The following is a 24358-nucleotide window of genomic DNA, read 5'->3' as shown; positions in this document are numbered from 1 at the left end:
GTCTCTGGCCTCTTTTTCGTTCCAACATTGTCGATACTTTATAATATCATTTGATTTGTAATAAGTATCTCCTATAATAATGGGTTTACTTTTTATGTGCGTTGCCTTACCAAAATATTGAAAAGGACAATAATATCATAAATAACAAGGTAAAGCAAACTGAAAATCACTAGTATAATTACTTGAATTACAAGAAACACTTGGTTAGTTTAAGAGATTAAACATTTAGGAAACAAGTAATTACACCTACTTGAAGAAACTAGGTTTGCATTAAATAGAGTTGAAAGTTTCCATATTTGATCCATATTTAATGTTCCCTATATATTTCACAATATAATGCATTCAGTAAATTTTGCTACTCACCTTTCATACGCAGACGCAGAGTTTAGGGTTTTCTTCTTAAGGTTTTAGTAAACATGATGCTTTGTTCTCAGCCAAAACTTGCCGTCTGCTGCTGCCGTTGAATATTTAACTGTATAATGATGGTATAAGTCAAGTACCAATAAACATTTCAAATATAAATATATTACAAGTATGTATTTCTAATTATTAACTACATATCAATGGGAGGTCTTATATATTGTATAATGCTAGTATAATTAATAATGGTATTTTGATGAATGTGTTGTTATATAGTTGCTATGAATAACTAGTGACCGATACGTATGACCTTAATGAATGAAATTATATATTGGCAACGATGAATCGCAACGATGTAATTAACATGAATCGCAACGATGTAATTAACATAATTTGCAAGAAATATTGAATGTAAATTTTTTTTTTTATTTATGTCATAAATAATCATGGCAATAGTTTGCTTAATAACTATAATTATTTGTTATGATAAGATAATATAGCCACAAAATTCGAAGAGACAATAAACTCCGCTAGCATATAGTACTTTTTGTCATGCATTTACCATATCAATAGTATTATTTAACTACAATAAATAGTTAAATAAATATTATTCTTTGATTACCAAAGTCATTACAAGAGCTAGTCCAAAAAGAAAATAGAGATATTTTAGGAATAATGAATTTTAAATATAAAAGTTAGATTTTTCTAAAATATAAACTATTTAGTAATTGTATTTAATCAAAGAATTTACTAATTCTCAAATAACAAATTGTAAAATATAAAAATTAATCTTAAGCAATAGATCAGTATACTTAAGGCCTCAAAGCTTATCAACTGACTCCTTGACTTATCATATATATATATATATATATATATATATATATATATATTATCAACTGACTCCTTGACTTATCAAGCTCATATGTGCGTGTATGTAAGTTTGGTCCTTTAATATTTTTAAATAAGTATTTAGAGTAATTTCTTATATCTAAACTCTTATTTTATTAAATAAGTATTTGGAGTGCCTTTTTTTATATTTAAACTCTTAATTTAAGTATTTATATGGTGAAGACTTTATATATTTATTTATGTATATGTGGTCCTGAATTATTTTGAATAAGTACTTAAAATAATTTCATATATCTAAACACTTATTTTAAATAAGTACTCATATATTAAAGTTTTAGTGCAAGAAAAACTAATTTTAGTGGCTGATGACGTTTCCTAACTAATTATCTATGAAATAATGTTATATTTATGATTTCGTCACTAAATAAAAAGAAAATATATTAATTTAAATATGGATTTTTTTACAAAAAAAAAGTGAAATTCATCGCTAATATAGTGGCGCTAACATTTAGCAATGAAATATCGAAGCTAACAATATCTTATTATTCAACTTAATTTTTAATAACTATCTTTTTATTATTATATCAAATATAAAAATATATTTTCTTTACACTAAAAATTAAGAAGTATTATAACTCTCTTTTCTAAAAAGAAGTATTTTCTCTAAAAAAAAAATTTATATATATATAGATGAATATATTCAAAATATATACGTGTATACTACAAAAAAAGGATGAAAAAAATACATAAAAAGATTTTAAAAAAAAAAGGTTTATGGGAAAGAGGGTTTGCATGCTTGATATTTTCCATTGGGAAGACAAGCATTAATTGGGTGAGAGAGAATCATGGAGAGAAATTCAAACCTAGTGGTAAGGGCATTTTCGATATAAAGTTTGTCCATAAACCCTAATTTGGATATGATTTTACTTTAATAACCCCATTTGAGTCATTGTGGCCAAAAGTGGTGTGGCCCAAAGGAATTTTCCTTTGCTATAATACATTAGAATGATAATGATACGTTATATATATACCCGTCTATTTGTTTCTAAATCACTTAACATTACTGTAGAAGACAGTTACCTAAAATGAAATCAAATTGGACCTTCGAAAAGTAAAACACACAGGGGGAAATTAAGAAGCAGCACTTATCCATTTGCAGAATAACACTTCCAAAAAACTTCCTCTCTTTTTGCTAAGTCGAGATATATGATAGTATGATATCAGAAGACTTGTTGCCTTTTCATTTATCAGGAAGGTATCTGATGAACAACATCACTTGTCTATATAAAAAGCTTATTTACAAAATGGACTAACAACTGCTCAAACTTGCTTTTCTATGTACATCAGGTGGAACTGTTTAACACCCCCTCCCCCCAATCTGTATCTCAAGAGTATGATAATGCCCAAATGCACAATTTTATCAGCATAAAGGCCTTGTACATGTATACGAGGAGAGAGGCTGTGTGTCAAAAGAAGTCTCTGTTCCTCCTTCAAAGCAAGAATTTGGTCTCCCAAATCAAGAGCAAAACAGCATCTTTCGAGTTGCCAAACAATAGATAGAGTTAGTGTACAGCTGCTCCCGCATTTTTGGATAGAATTGCTACACCCCTTATGCAAGTCCTTTCTGCTTAAATCGTTTCAACTGCTGTACAGGCATTGGCCTGGCTGGTATAGATAAGGGTACAGTGAATTCCTTGGTAAAACTGCAGATCACAATGTTCTGCTTCATTTCCTGCAAACCTGAAGCCTGTTTCCAGTTTTACCCACCTGAATCTTTTCTCCTCTTGCTTGTCCTGGTGCCCTTGGGTCTCGAAGTCTCAGCAGGCTCTGAGTCGAGCAGCTTTTGCCTTGAAGGGCTGCCTGTGTTTGTGGGGACAGAATTATGAGGAGGTTCTCTTTCTTCTTTGCAATCTGTCTCTGAAGCATCTTGACATGAAAGTTTCTCGTACAAAACAGCAGAGTCCAAGACATGCATGCGGAGAGCGAGGCCTGAGAGTGTGGAGATTCTTGCTGCAGCTGAAGGTGATGACCAATACCACCATTCATTTCTCAAATACTCAGTTTTGATGGCGTCCTCTAGAATTATTGTGGCTTGGACCATCTGAAGGACATAAATGAGCAATCTTAAGTATGAGATTTTTGGGACCAAAAAGAAGAAAACAGAGAAATTCCCTGAATGAGATTTTTGGAACCAAAAAGAAGAAAACAGAGAAATTCGCTGAGAGGTTTATCTAACAAAGAAATTATTATGTGATTTAGCACAAGAAATATATTCTGTTTATATCTAGGAACACAACTTTTCTTCTTCTTCTTCTTCTTCTTCTTCTTCTTCTTCTTCTTCTTTGATAATCAAGAAATCTTCTGCTTCCAGCTTCGAAATACGGTTTGTAATGCTCCCTCTCTATCCATTTCTTTTAAATACAGAGAATCCAAACTAGTGACATATGCCTACCCCACATCCCATGCTGTATTACCTTTGCAATTGAATGGAACCAAAGTCCAGGGGGTCTATGTAGGAACGCATAGACTTAATGCTCAGAAAGCCTAAGAAAGGCAGTTGGGAGGGAGTTGAACTGCAAAATATAAGATAAATAAACTGTATATGCACACAGATTGCAGAATTATGACCTCATGAACTAGCACAGCTGAACATAACTTTCAAAAGGCTCACAAGTCTGAGAAAGCATTTTAGAGCACAAGAGCATCCTTCAAAGAAAAAGAATACGCACATACTCAATCTTATCGTACAATCTAATTTCAGTAGAAAGAGTGAAACATTTACCTCATAAATTGTAGCTGCAGATTTCACAAAAGCACGCCATGCACGTCTTCTCTCTGATTGTGACCTTGACACTCTCAAAGCTTCTACAGGTAAAGCCGCATCCATGTCAAGCAAGTTGATTTTAAGACACTGTAAAATTTCAGAAGCCCGACCTACTAAAGGATGTAGAGAGAATTCCGGAATAACAAAGTACTTATTAGCCCCAAAATCAAATATTTTATCCTTTGTAAAAGAAAACTGATCTCCCCCCCTCTTGGTTGCAGAATTTAGTCTCTCGGACATTGGTCCCACCTCAGCTAAGCCATTTCTAGTACAATTTGGATTGTCTGAGATATTTAAGTTATTAGTGCGAGAAATATTGGCTCCATTTTGTGATTCCTGCTCTGAAGACAGCAAATCTGCAGAATATCCTGCACATACCTGATCTTCCCTTTGGGAGATCAATCCAAGGGCAGGATCACTGAGATATAGGGATGCACATGGAACAAATGATGGTGTACCATTACATCCAATGAGTCCTATGTCCTTTACCAGCTCCTTCAGTGACCTCTGAGTGATGAACTGTCCTTTGATCTCCTCAAACTTAAATGGACAATCTTGTTTGGTTTGATTCTCAGCAGGAGCCGGTGCATTAACATGCTTGTCCCTCCTAGATGCTTCATCATTACCAAGCTTCTTGCTCTTGAAAGCTTGAGAAACATCAATATTGCTCAAAGAATCATCCTGCAGCGTTTCATTTTTTGCTATTCTTTTCCGCTTGGTGGGTCGTTCATTTGTTTCCCCCCTACCCTGAATGGTTGAACCAATCCTGCACTTGTCATTTGCATGCTTCAGGCGTTCTTCAGCAGTGGAAAACGTTTGGTGGCATGAGAGACAATGAGGTCTAGACGGCCATAATGGTTCTAGACACTCGCACCTGTACAATCCACCATCACAGGAGACTCTCACTTTGACACCCATATCCTTACAGATATCCATTTCCTCCTCTGCTAAACAACCACTAATTTTCAATTTAATTGCAGCAACGGCTCTGCTGACGAGAGAATCAGAATTGAAACAGGAACCAGAATCTTCAGAGGGCACAGAAGTGCTCTCTCTTACCTTGTTATGCATATGACTTTCCGAATAGCTGGATTCCTTGGTTCTATTGCTCCGCCACTGCAAAATATACTCTTTCAATTCTCTTTCTCTCACATCATTATCTCTTAGCCATCGAAGAAGTTTTTCAATCTCAGCATCAGATTGATAAGATGTCCACTGACCAAGATTAGGCACGCCCATATTCTCCCAAGGAGCAGATGAATCTAAAATACCACTTTGTCTTGAACTTTCTACACCATAAGACCACAAATGTCGAGAGGACTCTGGCTGGGTACTTGTACTTGCATTAGCTACTAACTGTGAAGAACTAGACCTGCCAAAAGTCCAGTAGAGTCTGCCCTCAGAATCCTGTCCCATGTATTTCTTCCTAACAGAAACCTCCTGAAGTTCTAATTCTTTGGCAGCAATTGAGTCCTCCAAAGCACGAATCTCATTCTTCAGAGCGGATATCTCAAGAAGGTACGCTTGGGCCAAATTTGGGTCAGCTTGTATGGAACACTGACGGCTATATTTTGTAGTAGGTGTGTGCTCAACCATATGGTTGCTGATGGAGCCTGACAAAGTATTGCCAGACACAAAGTGAGCAGCAGACGGCACCAGGCCGTTTGAACTATTTTGAGCCGACTCCAAACAATTGCCAGGAATTTGGTCATTTTCTTGTTGGGGGTTAGATATGAACAAGTCATTTTGCAAACTAGCTTCAGTGGCACCACATTTTGCATGGGATGAAGTATTCTTAGACCCAGTATTCTCCTTCACAGACTGCTGTTGATGTAAATGGTTGATCGAATCAGGAGAGTTTCTAATTTGATTGCTGCCACTTGCACAAGTTTTGTCCTGAATACTTTTTGAACCGTACAAGCAGGGTTGTTTGCTGTAATCATTACACTCATTTTGTTGAGTGCCACTATCCAGCTGTTTGCAACCACCAGAGATGGACGAGTTATGGCTGCCACTGTCAGGCTCCTGCACCTTCAGTTTACAGTCATTGGACCGTAGAGACGCTAATGCGTCTGATCCTGTGTCTCCACTGTTCCGAGCATTACTACTCAGTTTTGCAAGGCTTGCAGTCAAAATTTCCTGCCTGCATTTTAGAAGGTTCAGTTCAGCACCGAGGCTACGCAGTTTCTGCTGCAACTCAGCCGACAGAGAGGCGCTTTGGTCAATGTGATCACGAAGAATGGCTGAATTCAGCACCTCATCACACAAGAATTTAAGAAGGAAAATTCTCTGCATCATTGAGAAAAATTGTACATGTCAAATTAGGTTAGGAAAAGCTGCACATAATTCATGTACTACTTCGTTGTTAGGCTTAGTACGCAATCCTAGAATTTAACAAAATATTCATGCATGAGGCAGAATTCTCATCACACAGATAAATTAGAAGACTAGCATTTGCACATAAATTCATCAAATGAAAATTGAACATTAAACATGTATGTACGTACAAAGCTCAGTGGTCTAAGCAGAGATCAGAAGAGGCTAGGGAAGAACCTAAAGCAACTGGGAACAAAACAGGAGTGGCGAAGGACAAGCATGCATATGGTGTTACTTACATTGAAAATGAAGACTGCAAGGGAAATCATTTATTTAGTAGCCCTTCCTTCCGCCAAAACCCAAAAGCTGAATGCACGAGTGCCAGCAAGATTAAATGGAGAAGCTTTGAGCATACAGGAATAGCAGTGGAAAAATGTTCCTAAAATTGTTTGAGGGAGGCCTTTAAAGTTGTCCGAAGTATTATTCGGTGGTCATTATGCGACAAAAATTTTTTACTCCGCAGATCTTACACTTACGACTTCTCAAATGGACACCATCACCTCTTTGCACAAATTAGCTTAACTTGCTTTGTGGTGGAGACATCATTTAGGTTGAAGCCTTCTATCAGCATGCCAAGAAACAGTGCAAGCAAGTAAAATGTGCACAAGTTCCAGTGCAAACTGGACTTATGTAGACAAACCCATACAATTGTTTATGACACATGAATTTCAGATATCTACAAATCCTTCAGCACTTGTTTAACAATTCCATGCATTTTCTCATGTTATACAAATTTAACGAGTGACATGTCAACGGTCGAATACATTTTGAGACAAACTCCAATAATTACTTTAAGAAATTCTTCTACTACTACCAATATAATCTACGGGTCAATTAAATTTGGAAGACGTTTCAGAAACAAAAAGGAAGACATGTGAGACAAATGCTAATCCTTTCAAGGATCAAGCAATAATATTATTTCATACATCTTCCAACTGCAAACAGGGTAAGATAAAACTAACATTATGATGTCAACATATAAATACAGAAGAAAGTAGAAGAACGTACATCCTCCAGTGAAAGCTCCCAATATTCCTTCAACTCCATGGTTCTCGATAATTGAGAAAGTTCCTCCATAAACTTGTGAGTTAGTTTCCTGTGCAACCTCCTTTTAACGCATTGACGAAGAATCTGAAAACCTGAAGCATTCCGGGACTGTGATTCCTTCGTTTCACAAGATGGGCAATACCACTCCCCATCAGGAACTTTAATAAGTGGAGGATCTAAGCAATATGTATGGTACTCCGAATCACAACCATCACAAAGAAGAACATTGACATCATCTTTATCCATGCCACATACTTTGCAGAGTCCTTCCTCCCAAGGAGCTTTAGGAAGTAAGCTCTCATTCACATGAGCGAGGAGTTCATCTCTCACTTTTGCATCTTCACTGCTTAAACTACCGTCATTTGAACACTCAATTTTCTGGATTAAGGGAAGAACCTGGGGAGAAATGAGCAAGCCAAAGCTTAGTTAAACAACAAGAATGACAACACGACTACTAGTATAACCAAAGAAGAAGTTGAATCACACACTCAATGGAGCAAGGCTCAACTGCTCAACCAAAATAATAGGTTATAAAAAAACTGCACTGCATTGGATAACTTTCAAAATCAAATATCCCCAAAAACAATATCATATTCTATAGGTTTTTGAATCAAAGCGCGGAAAAAGCAAATGGACCAACTCTAGTACCATATGGCTCATCTTTTGCGGCTATCTCAAGAAGCATTAATCATTCATGCTAGGATATAAAGAAGACTAGCGAGAGGATCTTAACATATCGGGGACTGCCTCAACTGCCTTTCCTTTCGAACTGAACTACCACGACACTTTCAAACTGCATCAGATTTTTATGATAAAAGAAGATTAACTCTTGGAGCGGACTCCTTTCCTAAACTAAAGATTTGAATTACCTTCAGGCAGTATCATTTCGCTACTTATCTTAATGGGAACAAACATCATGCTTATCTAAAAGGGAACAAACATTATAAAAAAGTTTAAATGCAAAGCGATTCCTTACTGTGGCTTAAAATAATAGGATAACACAAGCCTAAGGAAAGGCTAGAAGACCAACAAACCTCATTTTCATAATCTTCCTCGAATTTCTGCAATAAGGATCCGGCTAACTCAAGCAAATTGGACTTATTGCAGTATGCAGTCCGTATATTATGCCAAACCTAAAAGAAACAAAGAATAAGCAATTTTGAAATATTGAAGGAAAACGAAAAGGATTGAACGAAAATCTGCAGAAACACTTGGGCTAATCATGCATCTTTCTAAGTAAAATGATCCAGCAAATCCCAGACATCAAAGAACATGGATGCCAACAATTACACAAAATTTCAAACTGCAACTAAAATCTTATTTGAGAAACCAGAATTGGATCTTCATATTCTCCTTAACGCATCATTGAGACCACACATATATGTTAAAAGCATTACCTCCCGCACATCATCGATGAAAGATTCATGTGATCCCCCATAGGATCCAGCAGCCAACTTTAGATCAATGGTCCTGAAGTCTAAAGGCCGAGATACCATTGCCGGATGCCCAAGAAGCCCCTCATCGTCATTATCATTAGGGTTCAGAACTGTTCTCCCCAAAAGATTGCAGAAGACTTTATCTTTATCTTCTTTAACAGCTCGCCGTAGTATAATCCGGCATTGTTTCATAATGATATCAGACACAGAGCTAGCACTCTTTACCTTTTCTTCCTTCTCAGGTTTGGGCGAAGTATTTTCGCGGTTAACATCAGCCAGGACAGAAATTACTGCTCTCTGCATTCAGTTAATATTGATTTAAAAAAATAAGTCGTTTAACAAAGCTGACACATTCAGTATATATTCAAGATATTCATCATGCAGCACCTTGGTTGGCCCTGATGCATTTCCCTTGTAAACTTCCTTACTGATAGAGTGCACCAATATTTTTCTTGCCCATTCAGGTGGATCTTTTTCCAAAGCCTCATTGATACATTTTCTAATTCGAGCCCCGACATTTGTAGGTAGCTTCCTTACTGGCTCCAGCGCCTTTGCCCACTCTGGGACTCCATCATCAGCACCAACTCCTTTGGCATCAGACTCTTTCTCATCAATGGCAACAAAAATGCTACCACTCTTAAGTGATCCAAATATTTTCTTTGTAGCCTCTGCAAGAAGCTGAAATCACGCACTTCAGAATATCTTAATTTTGACAGACCTCAGATAACAGGAGAAGCAAGTGTATTTAGTAAAGAAGAGACAGCACAGCCAAATGGGCTCGAAAATGGACACAACAAAGGCACTCTTCAAGTAGGGTATGAAACACAAAGCAGGTATGACAAGAACAAACGCATCAATTTAACATTGGCAAGAAGCTTAAACTATTAAGTTGACTGTAGTAAACCCTCAAGACTGCAGAAATAACTTTTGAGAGATCTCCTCTTTAGAGTTTTTCCATATGGATTAAAGTACCAACAGAATAATCTCAACTAAAGGATATATGTATTAACAACACTTACTAAAAGATTTATAAATCAATAGTATGCAACAGTTCAAGTTACAGATCACAACCGAAAAACAAACATTTGTAGAGGATATTATTGGCACACTACTGTTTCCCATACACTTTGGAACAAATATGATAACTGATATTGATGATTGGATGCTCTTTCCGGAGAATCACGTTTTCCCACGTCTTTTTTTTTCTGTAAGACTATATTTTCTGTATGCACCTTGTATGTGGGTGATTTTCCCCAACACTTCAATCAACTATCAATTTTTGTTTGATAAGCACACTTCAATAAACTATCATAGACAATACTTTCAGTATAGAGAATGAGAATGCTACAGCCTACATGCGACAGGCATAAACTTTAGCATTGCGGCTTAAAAGAGACATATTCTCATATATTACGGTTACTACATCACGTCAGAGATTGCACCATATAACAAGTATCTACTTCACAGAATGAGCTTATATTTGTTATTAACTTGTTAAACATGTAATAGCAATGCACATGAAATGGTAGATGTTTCTGACATACTTGCATGTTCTTAATGCACCATAATCAACTACTACTTCCACCTTTTTTGGGGGGGAACTTGGTTACTGTTTAGTGAGTCAAACAGATTCTTCTTTGACCAAGCTTTTTAATAACTTGAAATATTTTGTAATTCTAAACTGGTGGTTAGTAGTATTTCGCATTAAGTTTTCCAAGTTAAGATGTTTTTTTATTTTTGAAAAGTTAATTACTTGGTGTCCTTCACAAGTAAGAAAACCGACACCCTAAACACTTTTAAAGACTGACTTATGTTAGATTTTGCCTCACAAAATAGTTCATTTGCATTTCTTAAAAATTAATTACATCTTGAGATTCTGATAAGTCCAAAATACGGGCCTTAATCGTATCATGTGAAATCAATTAGAGGTTTTGGCAACACATGCCATAGCATCATCAAGAATTGTGATGGAAGATAAACTACTTTGATGACATGAAAACAAGGAAAAAAACAGCAAAAAGTTCTTATTTAAATTTCAGTTGACAAAAACTTTAGCTCATCAAATCAAGAGAGGAACCATGTGCTATAACAAACAGCACATGAATCGATCTTACCATTGCATCCGCCTCTAATGCAGCAACTCCCGTAAGAGAGCCGCAAAGTATCCCACCATCACCTTGTAAGCAATGGAAAACCTTCCCACTCTCTCGGCAAGCAATTTCTGCAGACTCAAGGTTAACTTCCATGGATAACAACGCTAACATGTACCTCCGAGCAATTTCAGGCCATGTAATTTCATTAATGGGAAGCATATCAAGTCTAGTTTTCTTAAGACTAGCTAAATTGTCAGCATCTTTTTTCCTGCCTCTTTTAGATTTGAATCCTCCTGCACCGAAATTCGGATCTACATAGACAGCAACTTTTGAGAGCAGCTCGGTGACAAGAGCTTTGAGCAGTAGACCATGAAGTTTTGCCAAAAGAAGACCAGTAAATCGGCTATATTGATGAAAACCCAATCTACCAGACAGAGAGTCCATTTCACCTCTTAATAAGGTGATCTCTCTGACATCTTGGATCTCAAATCCAGGCATTTCCATTGAACTTGTTTTGTCTATCCATGGACTAACTAATTCCTCCTCAATTTCTTCAAATGAAAATGGAGCTTCCAGCCCCAAGACCTCTGAAAACCTCAACAAGAATTCCCAAACCTAAACACATTTGATTTTGAAAAAACAATAAAAAGATAGTAAGTATATGGAATATCCAATTCCTTTGTAGACAACAAACTCGAAAGTCTCAAAATACCTGGAGCGCGTCACCTATCAAAAAATTTGGAATCTTTGCGCTAAATGGCTTTCCTGAAGGACAGGGACCTCTGATGTCAGAGTCTTCCAGATGCTTTTTGCGTGTTCCAGAAATTCTGAAAGATTCAACAGCTTCCGTCTCATCCTGCATGTGATTCTTTCTTTTAGCCTGCAGGAACCCACTTCCGACTGTCTGCAGAGTTGTGTTGTGCTTTCTTTTAGTAACAATTCTATAATTTGAGCAAGAACACACACCAGGAAGCTGTTCAATAATTTCTTGCACAAAGTCTGCCTCTAGTCCAAATCTGTCTTGCTCTAACCACTTCATCAACATCTCACAAGCAATTTTAAACTCAAAGTTGCTCTGCGCTAGTCTTGGGAAATTGAAGGGACCACCTAAGTAAGAGAACTTGGATAATGAACCAATTTCACTCGGCTCTTTTTCATCCATTTTATATACATCATGACTACAGCAGAATTGAATTACACCTTTTTGCTTATAAGCATCAATGTATGCATGCAGAAGAGTCTGGGAAACCATTTCCCACACAGATGATGATGATCTCCCTTCCACAAGAAATTCCCCTACACTATCCCCTTGACCAATAATACCAGGACATATATTTCCGAAGTTTCCAGGTAATGAATTCACCCTCTGCAGATTCTCAGCAGCATGAGTGTCATTATTCAGATCTGGTGGGCTGCATTCTTCCAGCATCACCTGGATAGAAATACTCTCCTCATCAACAAGCCTAGAAGTTGCTGAATTACAATTTTCCACATTATCTTCACCAATATGTGAATCCCCTTTAGATGTTAAAAGGACCGTCGAACCAATTGGGATAGACTGCAGGGTGCATGGGTACCTCCTGACCTTGAAAACTGGGCCAGGATCACCTCCATCTGCAACCTCACAAACAAAAAAAGATCCTGTAATTCTATCGTGCCAGCTAGATATGTAACCCACAGGCCATATCTCGCTAGTGCTGTGATATGATGGTCGGGGGTCAATATTTCCAGCTGAAATAAGAAAGAAGTCCTGAAACTGAACTGGAAAGACATCCTGAAAGAACAGTCAAATGTTAGTCAGTAAGACTGCCAAGTACTTAAGACAGAACAAACTAACTGATTCTTCCAACAATAAGGAGATTAGAATTACAAAAACTAGCAGGGCAGTATAAACCAAATAAGTAATAGGATGAACATACACTTGGATATATACACTTGAAGATAGAGCTACCATTACGGAAGAAGCTGCTCCCAGGAGAACTTCGACTCTGTCCACTCTTGCGAGCTTTAGCAGAACCTGAAGCTTCTTTACTCCTTGGGATATTTGATAATCCCTCATGAACAAAAGTAAATCCATTACCTCCATTCTCAACCTCCATGGAGTGATCCAACCCCAAATGTCGAGCAACATCATCAAGCAACTCAAAGGGACTTCCGTCTGGTCCAACATATACTGCATATGTCTTGCATCTTTTGTCGCAATACTTAAACTCCACATGCCAACCATCACCTAAAGAACCTCCCATCCCAGCAATATATTCTCTAAGGCCTTGAAGATAAACTTGACTCGCACTTTGGGGAACACAGTTCTTTGCAGTAAAATGACATGCCCGATACCTTGAATCATACATCAATACTGGATCAGTCATGCTTAGGTTTATTTGGTCAGAATGAGGTCTATGGAGTACTGCGTCCTCTATTTGTGACTTATGAATATCCCCTGTAAGAGAAGTCTTCTGAAAATTAAATACATTCTCCCTATATACCAAAAAAGAGCTTGTTGGGGCATTGAAGGAATGGCCAGTAGAAAAGGAACTTTTCATAGCTTGAACTCTGTGAACACCAACAATATTCATAATATCAATTAAAATGTCCCAGTTACTCCTAAAGCAGCACGCCCAGGAAAAAAAAATTGAATTCAAAGCATTAGATAAACCTGCTCTACCGCATTTCGATATTATGAAAGAAAATCGCACTTAAATATCCAAATACATTACCAATCCAACTAGATTTAAGATAGGAAGACTAATGCAAACAGAATTTAAATGTTACTTTATGCAGCCAAGTCATTAAAGTTGGAGAAAGAAGACAGGAGTACATTTACATGATAAATAAAAAAAGAAGACAGAAGGAGTAGCGTCAAGGAAGACATTTACTTCTTCATGGTTTGCCAAAAATATCCGTGCAGAAAAAATCAATATTCTCTAAAACACAGCTGAACCTCTTGGTAGTAAGAATAAAAGAATGGACCTGCTTGTGCCTCCATACAGCAAATCTGGGAAATGTTAATGACGTGGATTATTGTACAATAACATACTGAGGAACCTTTATTTTGTTCCATGTTCTTTTAATTAGATCAATCTCACATTTAGTAATTCTCCAAAGTTACTGAAACCATCCAAAAAGAATATCTGACAAAAACTTTACATCTATAAGCAAATGGAAGTAAATACTATTTTCGCACATCCAAAAGCAGAAGAAGGAATTCAATTGATACCATAACAAAGAGTTACTCTCCAACAAATAGAAAGAATTTCAATTAAACATGATAATAAAGGTGGTATGCATATGGAAGAAAGGTGCATTATGTGCATGTACAAAGGATGAGTCTAGATCAATCTGCAAGCATATTGGTCATTGACTCGTACTTTCACCAACTCCACCACTACCTATATAAGGTATAACTTTGTTTTATAACAGTGGTGTCCGAGCTAGTATGCTTAGGGCTTAGGCAGATGGCAAGAAATTGCCCAGCACTTTTGACTCTTTAAACCCCTGATGTCTCATGGTTTTAACCCACTTGATTGACGCCTAAGCCACACCTTTAGGTACAACCTATATAAGGTATAACTTCGTAAAGGTTTCTGATCTGAAGGTCATAGAAATACATATCAAAATTAAAAGCATCGAACAATTTCAAAGCCAAGTAGTAATGACCCACTCAATCACATGTAAGAATAAGAAGAGATTACAATTTTCACTACCTAAAGAACTAAATTTTGAAGAAAAGTACAGGTTTTTTGCAATCAGCCACAAAAAGCTTATTTGAAAAGTATATTAACTTACCATTTTACAAAAAGGGAAAAACCTTGCATACGGGATTATACACATAACTAAAGGAGCTATAGAACGATATCGCTCTCCACAAATGTAACTCAATCAACCAAATAGAAAAATGCTAGGGGAGAGAATGTCAATGAGCTCTAGGCAAGACAAAAGAATCTATTGAGGAGATAAAAGAAAAGAGTACAAGAGAAGGTATAGCATCTACTGCTTGCTTACCCTACAGTATGCACAAACAAAATAGTTATAAAATTGCTCTGGGTCCCAGGTTCAAATCTTAGGTGCGACATTATGGTAAGATCATAGCGAGTGATGCGTTGATTAGGCACTCGTTATGGGTTCAAACCGAGTTGCAGACAAAAGCCCAGTATATAAGTGGAGAAGTAGAAGGCAGGCTCATTATGCACCGAGTTTCGAAACGTGCACCACTTGTCCTCGGGGAACTCTCGATTATCAAAAAATGGAAAGAAATTAAAAGATATGGAACTGCATAAGTTAAGCAACCCACGTATAACAGATTAAGCTACAATTTCTTAAACCAAAGCACAACTGTGCACCTTGTCTGTTAGAAATTTAAGGAAAAGCCTTCAAGAACGATATCATTTATAGTAAGATATACTATTACCATATACTATTCTTTTTCTTTTTTCCTTTTCTGTTTTTGATAAATGTAAGTTACCAATTAATAGGACTTCTAAGTCTGTGTTCCGCTTTTAATGGAAGAAAGTGTAAGGAATCAAGCAATACAAGTAATTTTCTTCTTCAAAAAGGAAATAAAATGTTAATTCCTTTTACTCGTGTTTCAGTAGAGGCACTTTTATGTGCCAATTGCCTTAAGCCAACAAGCAAGCAAAACAAGTAAAAACTCCATGTACTTTATATAGGACAGATTCACTGATAAAAGCATGCTTTTGTCCTCATTGCCACATGGATACGCCTAGTCCTCATTCAACATTAGAGCTCACTTTTCTCTCGAAAGGAACACATGGAAATAAATAAAGCTCAAGTATATAGATTCATTCTGGTGCCCTTTAACCCTTCGAGGCAAAGGAAAAGAAAGAACAGAATAACTTAGTAAATATTAGACATCAACTTCGTATTTTTGAAACATAGATAAAATGATAAATATTGAAGTCTGTAAAAATTCCAACCCCCCACCCCCAGAAAAAGAAGGTAAGACAACGATTTAAAATACCAAACCTGGAAACACAGCTTGCTCGTTTTCTTGATAAGTATGGCATAGAGCATGAGTCTCAGATTCTATGTCTCATGTTACTGAAATGTTTTATATCTTTTTCTTAATCGGCTACACAAATGTTTTATATCCATTCTTTCATGAGCAAATTCTTTTTGATCAACAATTTTTCATAAGCAAAGTTGTCTTTGAAAGGGTTGTAGCAGAGTCCAATCTGTCCTAGGTGAAATGTGACTTTGCCTTAAGAATTTGAACCACCAACAATAAAGTTCGCATGGTTCAATCATTAGCATTGCACAATGACAATAAATAGAATACCTTATACAGCAAGAGTTAATATGATTTATGGCAAAATAGCAAAGAAGACAACAGCAGAATGAGTCAAATTTCTGTATAACAGCTTGTACACAATCATAACGAAAGAATAACACCCTCAAACCTTGTTGAAAACCGTCAAGGAATATTACATATATAGCCGTATTATACCGAACACATTGAGATTAAAATAAATTACTGCTAAAGGATTTGTAAGCATAACTTTCATTTTACAGAACACTAGATTTAAAGAAATAAGCTAACACAGTTATTTCACAACTAAATGTTATGTCAAGCAGAATAAGTAGATAAATCTATAAGATCTGCATTATGATTTGCAAGATGCTCAAATGCATGATTGCTCCCTCGTCTATATTAGTCAGAGTAAGTTCATTGCTATTTTGCAAAGGAGATGGGAAAGAAAGAATTCTTTTTCTTAGGGAAAAAAAAAAAAAAAGGCGGCAAGGCGCTGCCTTTCTTTTGCAACCCCATTGTATAACTTAGTAAATGGGCTGGACACCACGATGGTGTCTCATTAATGTATTTCTGTGACCTATAAGAAAAACAGAATTAGGAAGAGAAAATATTGCAGCCCCTTCATAAAATCAAGACATTTATATGTTCAAATCGATCCAATTTGCTATTCCCTTAATCTCGGCGTTAGGTAATAACATCATTTATTAGATTTAAATAGAAATGAATTAAAAGTGGAGACAAAGATACTTTTGATACATGCATGTCCTATAGTATAAAAGGAGATACCATTTTTTCCATGAGTTTCGAGCAAGCATTGATGAGTGTCAAAAGAAAAGTTTTATCTTTTAAAAGGTGGACAAAATTTTGGACAGCACAAAAAAGGAATGGATGTTAAGAATGTAGGGAGTATATACATGTTGCTAACCTATCTTAAAAGAAAATTGAAGTAGCTTATTTCCTTTTAATTTGCATCCCTATTATGAACCTATTCAACTCAACCCTAAACCAGTTGATTCTCATCAGCCAGCCATAATCAATATGCCAGTTGATTCTCATCAGCCAGCCATAATCAATATGCGCATCCAAAATTTGCATTTCCTGGATCCTCAGCCTAGGGCAGTAACTTCACCTTTTTGTTTGAAAATGAAGGGCAGTAACTTCACCTTTGCAACACTCTCTGCAACGATCAAAGCTGGAAAGCCCGTTAAACTATATAATTGTCCATGTACTGATAAAAGATCCGTAGAATATATTGTGTCTCTGTGTTGATGGTCTACTAGTGATTCAAATTTTGGATGATTTAACCCTATTTAACTAGTGATAAGATCAATTAAGCAGGCGCAGAGGTAGATTATAAACTTCATTTCTCTTCTCGAAGTTTCTCCTCACGAAATTATTCCATAGCTGAATTGTGCGCGCAAAGAGAACCAAGCTATGTAGTGGCATATAATATTATCGGACCACTTCCAGTGAAAGATGTTTCCAGCATTCCAATACCAATAAACCGAAAAAATACAACCTCTTTGAGATAAACCATATGTGCAGAAAAGGTGTGTAGTTGAACCACTCCAGAAACAATGGGCAATTGGTTTACACCGGACGCAAATGTAGTAGTTTCACATGGGAAATAAAGAAACCAGCTATTCTCATTTCTCTCCTTTTATCTTTTTCCAGTTCCCAAGGCACCTACGATACTTCTAATAAATAACTTGCTTAGTGGACAAATTCATGGATGAGAAAAAGAGCGCCCATCCAAAACAATCTCCTCCAAAGAAGAAATGTAACTAAGCCTAAGCAAATGGAATTCTCTCTAGTAAATAAGGGAATGGAACTTTTGTGCTACCATGTCCAGAATACAACAACAAAAAACCCAGCTTAATCCCATACGTGTGGGTCTGGGGAGGTTAGTGTGTACGCATGGCCAGAATCTTTAAATAAAAGATGCTTTTCCTGAATCCAAGCTTAATTACTTGCGAAGCTTACTTACATTTTGGCTTTCATGGCTGAAGATAAAAATAACTAGTTGCAAATGGATCAAATGATCAACAATCCGAAGCTAAAATATTATCCATATGATTTTTCAGACATCAATGAAAAAGGGACAATATCATCCATCATCTTAGATTTTTAATTCTCGACCAAATAAAGTTAATTAACAAAAAAGGAATAGGAATAAGAGGAGAAGATACAGTAGGAATTTTCATGTAAATGGAAGATGGAGATTCCCATTGAGTGAAATTGAGATAATTCAAATTACTACCAAGTGAACGGAAGGTATCTAGACAACCCAACAACTTTGTATAGTCCTGAAGGCTAATAAAGATATCCAGATCATCAATATATGATCAAAGATAAAGCTCAAAGACGCAGTTAAGGTCGTTTTTCTCCATTGAAGGCATGACCTTCTTGCTCGAAGCAGCAACAAGAATGGACAAAGAAAACCTGTCCATAAGAAGAACTACCAGAATCACCTATCCAGAAGAAGAACGACCAGAATCACCTTCACTAAAGTACCAAAGCAAACATGGTCAAGGATAGGTCCTAGAAGTAAACAAAAAAAGTCATCCGAGATGAGCCACTCCATATTTATCCAAATAAGAATATTTTGAGATGCTACCAAAAGCTAACAAATAACTTCTTTTTTGATAAGGTAAAGGTTCATTATTTTAGTACCAAGATGGTACCAAAAAGTAACAAAACACCACTGGGAATATCCATGCAGTTAGTTACAACATTTTTCTAACTGCTCCAGAAAGTCCAGGTAGTGATCAATATTATCAATTAGACTACTACACCAAAGAAACAAATTATGCAAGCATTTTCTTTTAACTCTAACAATCTAATCTCTCTGCCCATCAAAACAAGCTCTATTCCTGTCTAGCCAGATAGTCCAGAAGATACACAAGGGAATGGTTCTCTAAATCTGCTTCAATGCTTTGTGTTCTTTGCTGTTGCTAACACTACAATAAAGCCTTAACACTTTGAGGCATGATCTATGAGATCCCACATATACGGAAGAATAATTCCCAACACTGTCTAGCAAAACTGCAGTGCAATAGAAGGTGGTTCACAGTCTCCATCTCTTCCTCACACAGATAGCACCTATTACACAGTGAAAAACATCTCCTCTGAAGACTGCGTTTGAGGCAAGCTTCTCAAGCAGCAGTCCATCCAAAATATGCAACTTTAATAGCAGCTTTGTTTCTCCAAATCACTTTCCAAGGCCAATCTGTTTCCTAATGATTTGTTCTCTTCATTAACAGGTTGTAATAATTATTGGCTAAGAATTTCCTAGCTTTGCTGGCTGTCCAAACTAATGAATCGTGTTCTTTGCTGGCTGTCCAAACTAATGAATCATTTTTATTTTGATCAATATGAGTTGAACCAAAAGCTAACAAATAATAATTTTCATGTGACAAATAGGAGACCTCTTTTCTTTTCTTTTCTTTTTTCATTTTTCATCTTTTTGGGGTGATAGATACAAATATATTTACCTCTTATAAATAGAGAACACATAGACTAAATTTATCTTGGATAAGTAGTCAACGAATAGATTAAACTACTAACCATACTTTTTTAACCACTGTGAGGTTTGGGCCAGCCTATGCCACCACGACTATTCAACCGGGTACCGACATCCTCCCACAAGTACAGCCCGTGTAGGAATCAAGTAACCCTACCCTTTAATCCTTAGACAATGGGGGGGAAATCATGTTAGTTTTAGTTTTGAACCCTGGTCTTCCGTAGTCTTCATTCCAACATCATAGATCACTATGTTGCACCCCAGATGCTAAACTACTAATCCATACTTGAAACATAATATAGATCTAATAGGTTTTTTCCCTTAGACAATGTGTAAAATCTTCTACCTTGACCTTCATGGTTAGTTGCTAAATTACTAATCTATACTTGGAACAAAATATAGATCTCATGTTCTTTCTTCCCTTTGACAATATATGAAATCTTATATCTTGACCTTCATGGTCTATTGCTTACATGCAACAACTCTCTATGGTTCCTCCCATCCATGCCAGCTAGCACACAGAACCAGGGACTGTTCTCATAATTTCCTCAGTTATTTTCTACATCCTATACAGGCAGCAAAAATATTCCTGCATAGTCATTGGCGCATTACCCATCGCAGCCCAAAACATATTTGATATTGTTCCACAATTGTCTAGGACAATGCAAAAAAAGGTGCTTGCTATTTTTCTCAATTTCTTCTGCACAGAAAAAGCATCTTCTACAGATCTACATCTACATTCACCTTTTCTGCATTGTTTTGAGTAAGACATGCATAAGAGCCAACACCCAACAAAAACATGCAACCTTCTCAAGCTTTGGCTCACCAAATCATTTTCTAAGGCCATTGTCGGACATCGCCGGTTCCCCAATCTAGATTTTCTATAGCATGACTGCACTGAGAATCCGCCAGTACAATGTGCGATCTATGACAATGATTCATCGACAAAATCCACCTGAACTAACTTCTGAATTCAAAGAGGCCAGCATCTCAATTTCCCAGTCAAACAAACAATCAATTCCTTCTAAAATATTAGTCCCACCCAGTCCCACCCATTTCTGAACTACACTGAGCAGTGGTCGCCTCCATGATGTTCAAAGTAAACCTAATAACTTGCTCTGTAGGAGGTATGGCCTAGCCAGGAATTATGCCACCAACTTAACTGTCCTTCCATCCACAACATCAAAATGCACGATAATGAAAAAATACATGTCATATATTTCTAATACGTTCCCTGATCCCTACCCCATGTGAGCTACTCCCTCTGTCGCATTTTATGGACGGTTTTGACTTAGAAGTTAGCACAGAGAAAGATGTTTGGAACTCGTGGTGTAAAACAGACCATGAGATTTTTGTGGCTATAAAAGCATGCCATTAAGGGTAAATAGGAAGTATTAACTTTCTGGTACAACAAGGACTTATTCACCATACTTTAATTAATTAACTTCTTCACAAATCATCTCTTCCTCTCTGTTGTACCTCCATAACCATTTAATAAGCAAGCTTTCGGGGTCAAGTTTGAAATCCTCGATTACTTATCCCAAAAAGAAGTTCCACGTTCCTCATCGTCCTTCGTGCTTAACACTACTATATCTCATTCTTCCAAGTGGTATGATTTCTTTCGTTATTACCATCCAACAATTGATTTTAAAAGTTTAACGCAAAGAAGAGACAAGGTCTATCAAGCTGAAAGCGAAAAGTGAGAAACGAAGCGCACGTTTCGTTAAAGTGAAATACACAAGCTACGGAAAATTAAAAACTACCAAACACATGAATTTAGCAATATAATGATAAAAGTGCAACTAAAATAACTCTGGTTAGCATCTAATATAAAATAGCATTGATGTTAATCCCAACTCCTCAAAGTTGAGAATCAAGGACTAGACTGCTTCACGACATGATCACTTTTTTCATAAGGATTCATGTCAGGATCACTTTGCACCACGTTGTTTGAAGCGCACACATTTCTAAAGCGCATGGCTTCCCCAATACAGCGATAACCCCTCGCTTTGCATCATGAGGCGATGACATTTAATAACATTGTCATCCAAAAGAAATTTCTCTTGTTTTTATCTAGCTTTCTGACTACCTTTGCAAGTACCTGAAAGATACCTCATACATGTAGGTAGGGAGACCCTTAAATAGTTAGGAAGCGAGAGAGAAAAGAAAAAATACATTTTGGGACTAAATATCCAAATTTCCACGGCTCCATTCTAGACGTCCCAAAACATTTGCACCATTCTATTAATAATATCACTCTATAAAAGTTCCATAATTATCAACAATTCAGATTCATGTAAATACTGAAATTTAAAACTTAGATATAATTTTTACTTTATCAAACCAACTTTCCAACAATGCTTTCATATTTTACTCCGCTACCACTAATATATAATATTAAGCCAAATTAACATCTTAAACTCCTAATTCAGTCAAATAACACTATACAAAATAGGACGAAGGGACTACGATGGTGTCTAAAAAATGTGAGGCACCATCAGGGATCTTCTAACTTAAGTTGAAGGCACAGTGAATTGGTCTGATATCAAAGCTCCGATAGGCATATATCTTGCATTTAGTACGGAAGAAGTCAATACATTGGCAGTCAAGTAATTGGTTTCCCTCTTCATGTTTTTTGGTCAAGGTGACACCCTCGAATAATTAAAACATATGACAATTTACATATGGTAGGGACTTTTTATCAACAAAAAAAAACATATAGTAGGGACATCGACAGGGAATCATCAAGAGGAATCTTATTCCCTGTTTCTATAAGACTCATAAGACAAACCAATGAAAACCTAGCTAAGAAAGCTACAAGAACTTAACTTTTGGAACCAAAAAGAGTTTGAATTCTAATGTGGTCATTAGATCTTAATATAAATCTTTGCCTTGTTCATACTTTCTAAAATTCCAGTTAAAAATATAGAAGAATCAACAGAAAGTAAAGACTTTCAAGTCATTGAACCGTCGATCCACACTTCAATTACAAATTTCAGTTTCAGTGAATTCCTTTAGAAGCTCGTAGAATGGATGTCCAAAGACTACTCCTGCACTATCAAATCCCATAAGTGATTTCTCCCCAGATAGAATAGGCGAGGTGCACACAAGCTGGCCCGAACACCACCATCGTTTAAAAAAGAAGAATACTCCACTATTTATCAATGCACCACACAGTATGCAATTATTCTATTAAGAAACCTAACAAAGATTTAGAACTAAAGAACGTATCAATCAAATACAAGAAAAATCACAGTCTAACATCAAGATACACAAGTCAAAATCACAAAGTTTGAACCTTTCATGTATATATACAACATGCATTGCTAAAATAAACCCGTAATTTGCGTTTTTAAACGGAAAAGAAAGGATAAATAAAGAAGTAAAATTCATACTTGGCCCCATGGTTTTGCTCCTCCACTTCTCGTCCTGCAACAACCAAATCTTCATTTAAGTCCACAAACACACGTTCCCGTTCCCCCTCCGGTTCCCGCGGAGGCGAAGCATTAATATCCAACAGCCCCACTCCGCTGCCACCTCCTCCTCTACTGCCGCCGCCATCTCTCACTCTTTCTCCACCGCCGCCGCTGCTGTTACCTAGCAAACACTTAAAGCATTTCCACTCCTCCTCTTGGTGGTCGTCCCTACTACTTCTACGACTAGAACCCAACTCACATGAAGAACAAACCCGAACAACATTTCTTTGACCCGGTTCAACCGATTCCTTCTTGACCCGGGCCGGTTCAGGATATTCCAAGAAGGGGCCTCTTTCGGTTTCCCTAGGTGAAGGAAGAGGAGCTTCGTTAAGATCGATGTGAAACGGCAAAGCCCTGCTATTCACATCCATTTTTTGAAGAACAGGTACAAATAAATTTGTTTGGAGTGAAATTTTTCAAAGACATCAACAAGCATTATATGCGTGTGTGTGTGTGTGTGTGTGTGTGTGTGTTTTATATGAGAAAAAAATGGGGGTGATGGGGTTTTAGACCACCGACTGGATTTTGGGAATCGAAGAAGAAAACAGTGTGTTTTTGTAACGTAAATTGGGAGAGGGGCAGAAAGGGCCAAAATTGGAAGATGGGATTAGAGGAGTTTTGTACTTGTTGTCCGAAGAAAGAAGGGCGAATGAGAAGGAGAAAGAGAGTCGAAAGTAAAAGAGTGGGTTTGGGTTTTCTTTTTTCTTTTTTCTCGAGAATGGAGAAAAGGGGGTCGACGAGATGCTGGAGTGGAGATGGTGTGAGAGGTGTACTAGGAAAGTTAATTTACAATGTCAAATTTCTTAAATATGAGGTACGTCTATAAATATATATGTTGAACATGAGGAGTTTAACTTATGTACATTAATAGTATACTTTTATACCATAAATAAATAATAATTAATAACATATAATTATCAGCATCTTTAAAATAACAATAAATATAGTAAATAATATGTTAAAAAATTATTATAATATTAGTAATGTATATTCACATTGTTACATGTATATATTAAATAAATAACTGAATTATTACTTGTCTAAACAAGTAGTATTTATTAGTGTACACCCCTTGAATTGTTAATATATTTAATGGTTGTAATAC

General features: G+C 36.5%; 1 protein-coding gene across 1 annotated transcript; it reads right to left on the bottom strand.

Moving 5' to 3' along the window:
• Positions 1-2427: 2427 nt before the first annotated feature.
• LOC107767283 (methyl-CpG-binding domain-containing protein 9-like) lies at positions 2428-24027 on the bottom strand. The gene is made up of 10 exons (XM_016586219.2): positions 23173-24027; positions 12905-13538; positions 11698-12759; positions 11007-11600; positions 9280-9570; positions 8854-9189; positions 8491-8589; positions 7418-7852; positions 3992-6322; positions 2428-3310 (listed from the first exon to the last, which is right to left on the bottom strand). The coding sequence occupies exons 1-10, from the start codon at positions 23622-23624 to the stop codon at positions 2969-2971; spliced, it is 6576 nt and encodes a 2191-aa protein (XP_016441705.2). The 5' UTR covers positions 23625-24027; the 3' UTR covers positions 2428-2968.
• Between the last annotated feature and the right edge of the window lie 331 nt (positions 24028-24358).

Source organism: Nicotiana tabacum, chromosome 24, assembly GCF_000715075.1.
Source record: "Nicotiana tabacum cultivar K326 chromosome 24, ASM71507v2, whole genome shotgun sequence".
Taxonomy (NCBI): domain Eukaryota; kingdom Viridiplantae; phylum Streptophyta; class Magnoliopsida; order Solanales; family Solanaceae; genus Nicotiana; species Nicotiana tabacum.
This window is presented reverse-complemented; position numbering and strand designations above follow the sequence as displayed.

Excerpts from the sequence above, each read along its gene's own strand:
- LOC107767283 (XM_016586219.2), bottom strand. The coding sequence starts at position 23,624 with ATGGATGTGAATAGCAGGGCTTTGCCGTTTCACATCGATCTTAACGAA. Across the intron at positions 13,539-23,172 it reads GAGCAAAACCATGGGGCCAA|AGTTCAAGCTATGAAAAGTT; the intron begins GTATGAATTTTA and ends TGGTGTTCACAG. Across the intron at positions 9,571-11,006 it reads CATTAGAGGCGGATGCAATG|CTTCTTGCAGAGGCTACAAA; the intron begins GTAAGATCGATT and ends GCGTGATTTCAG.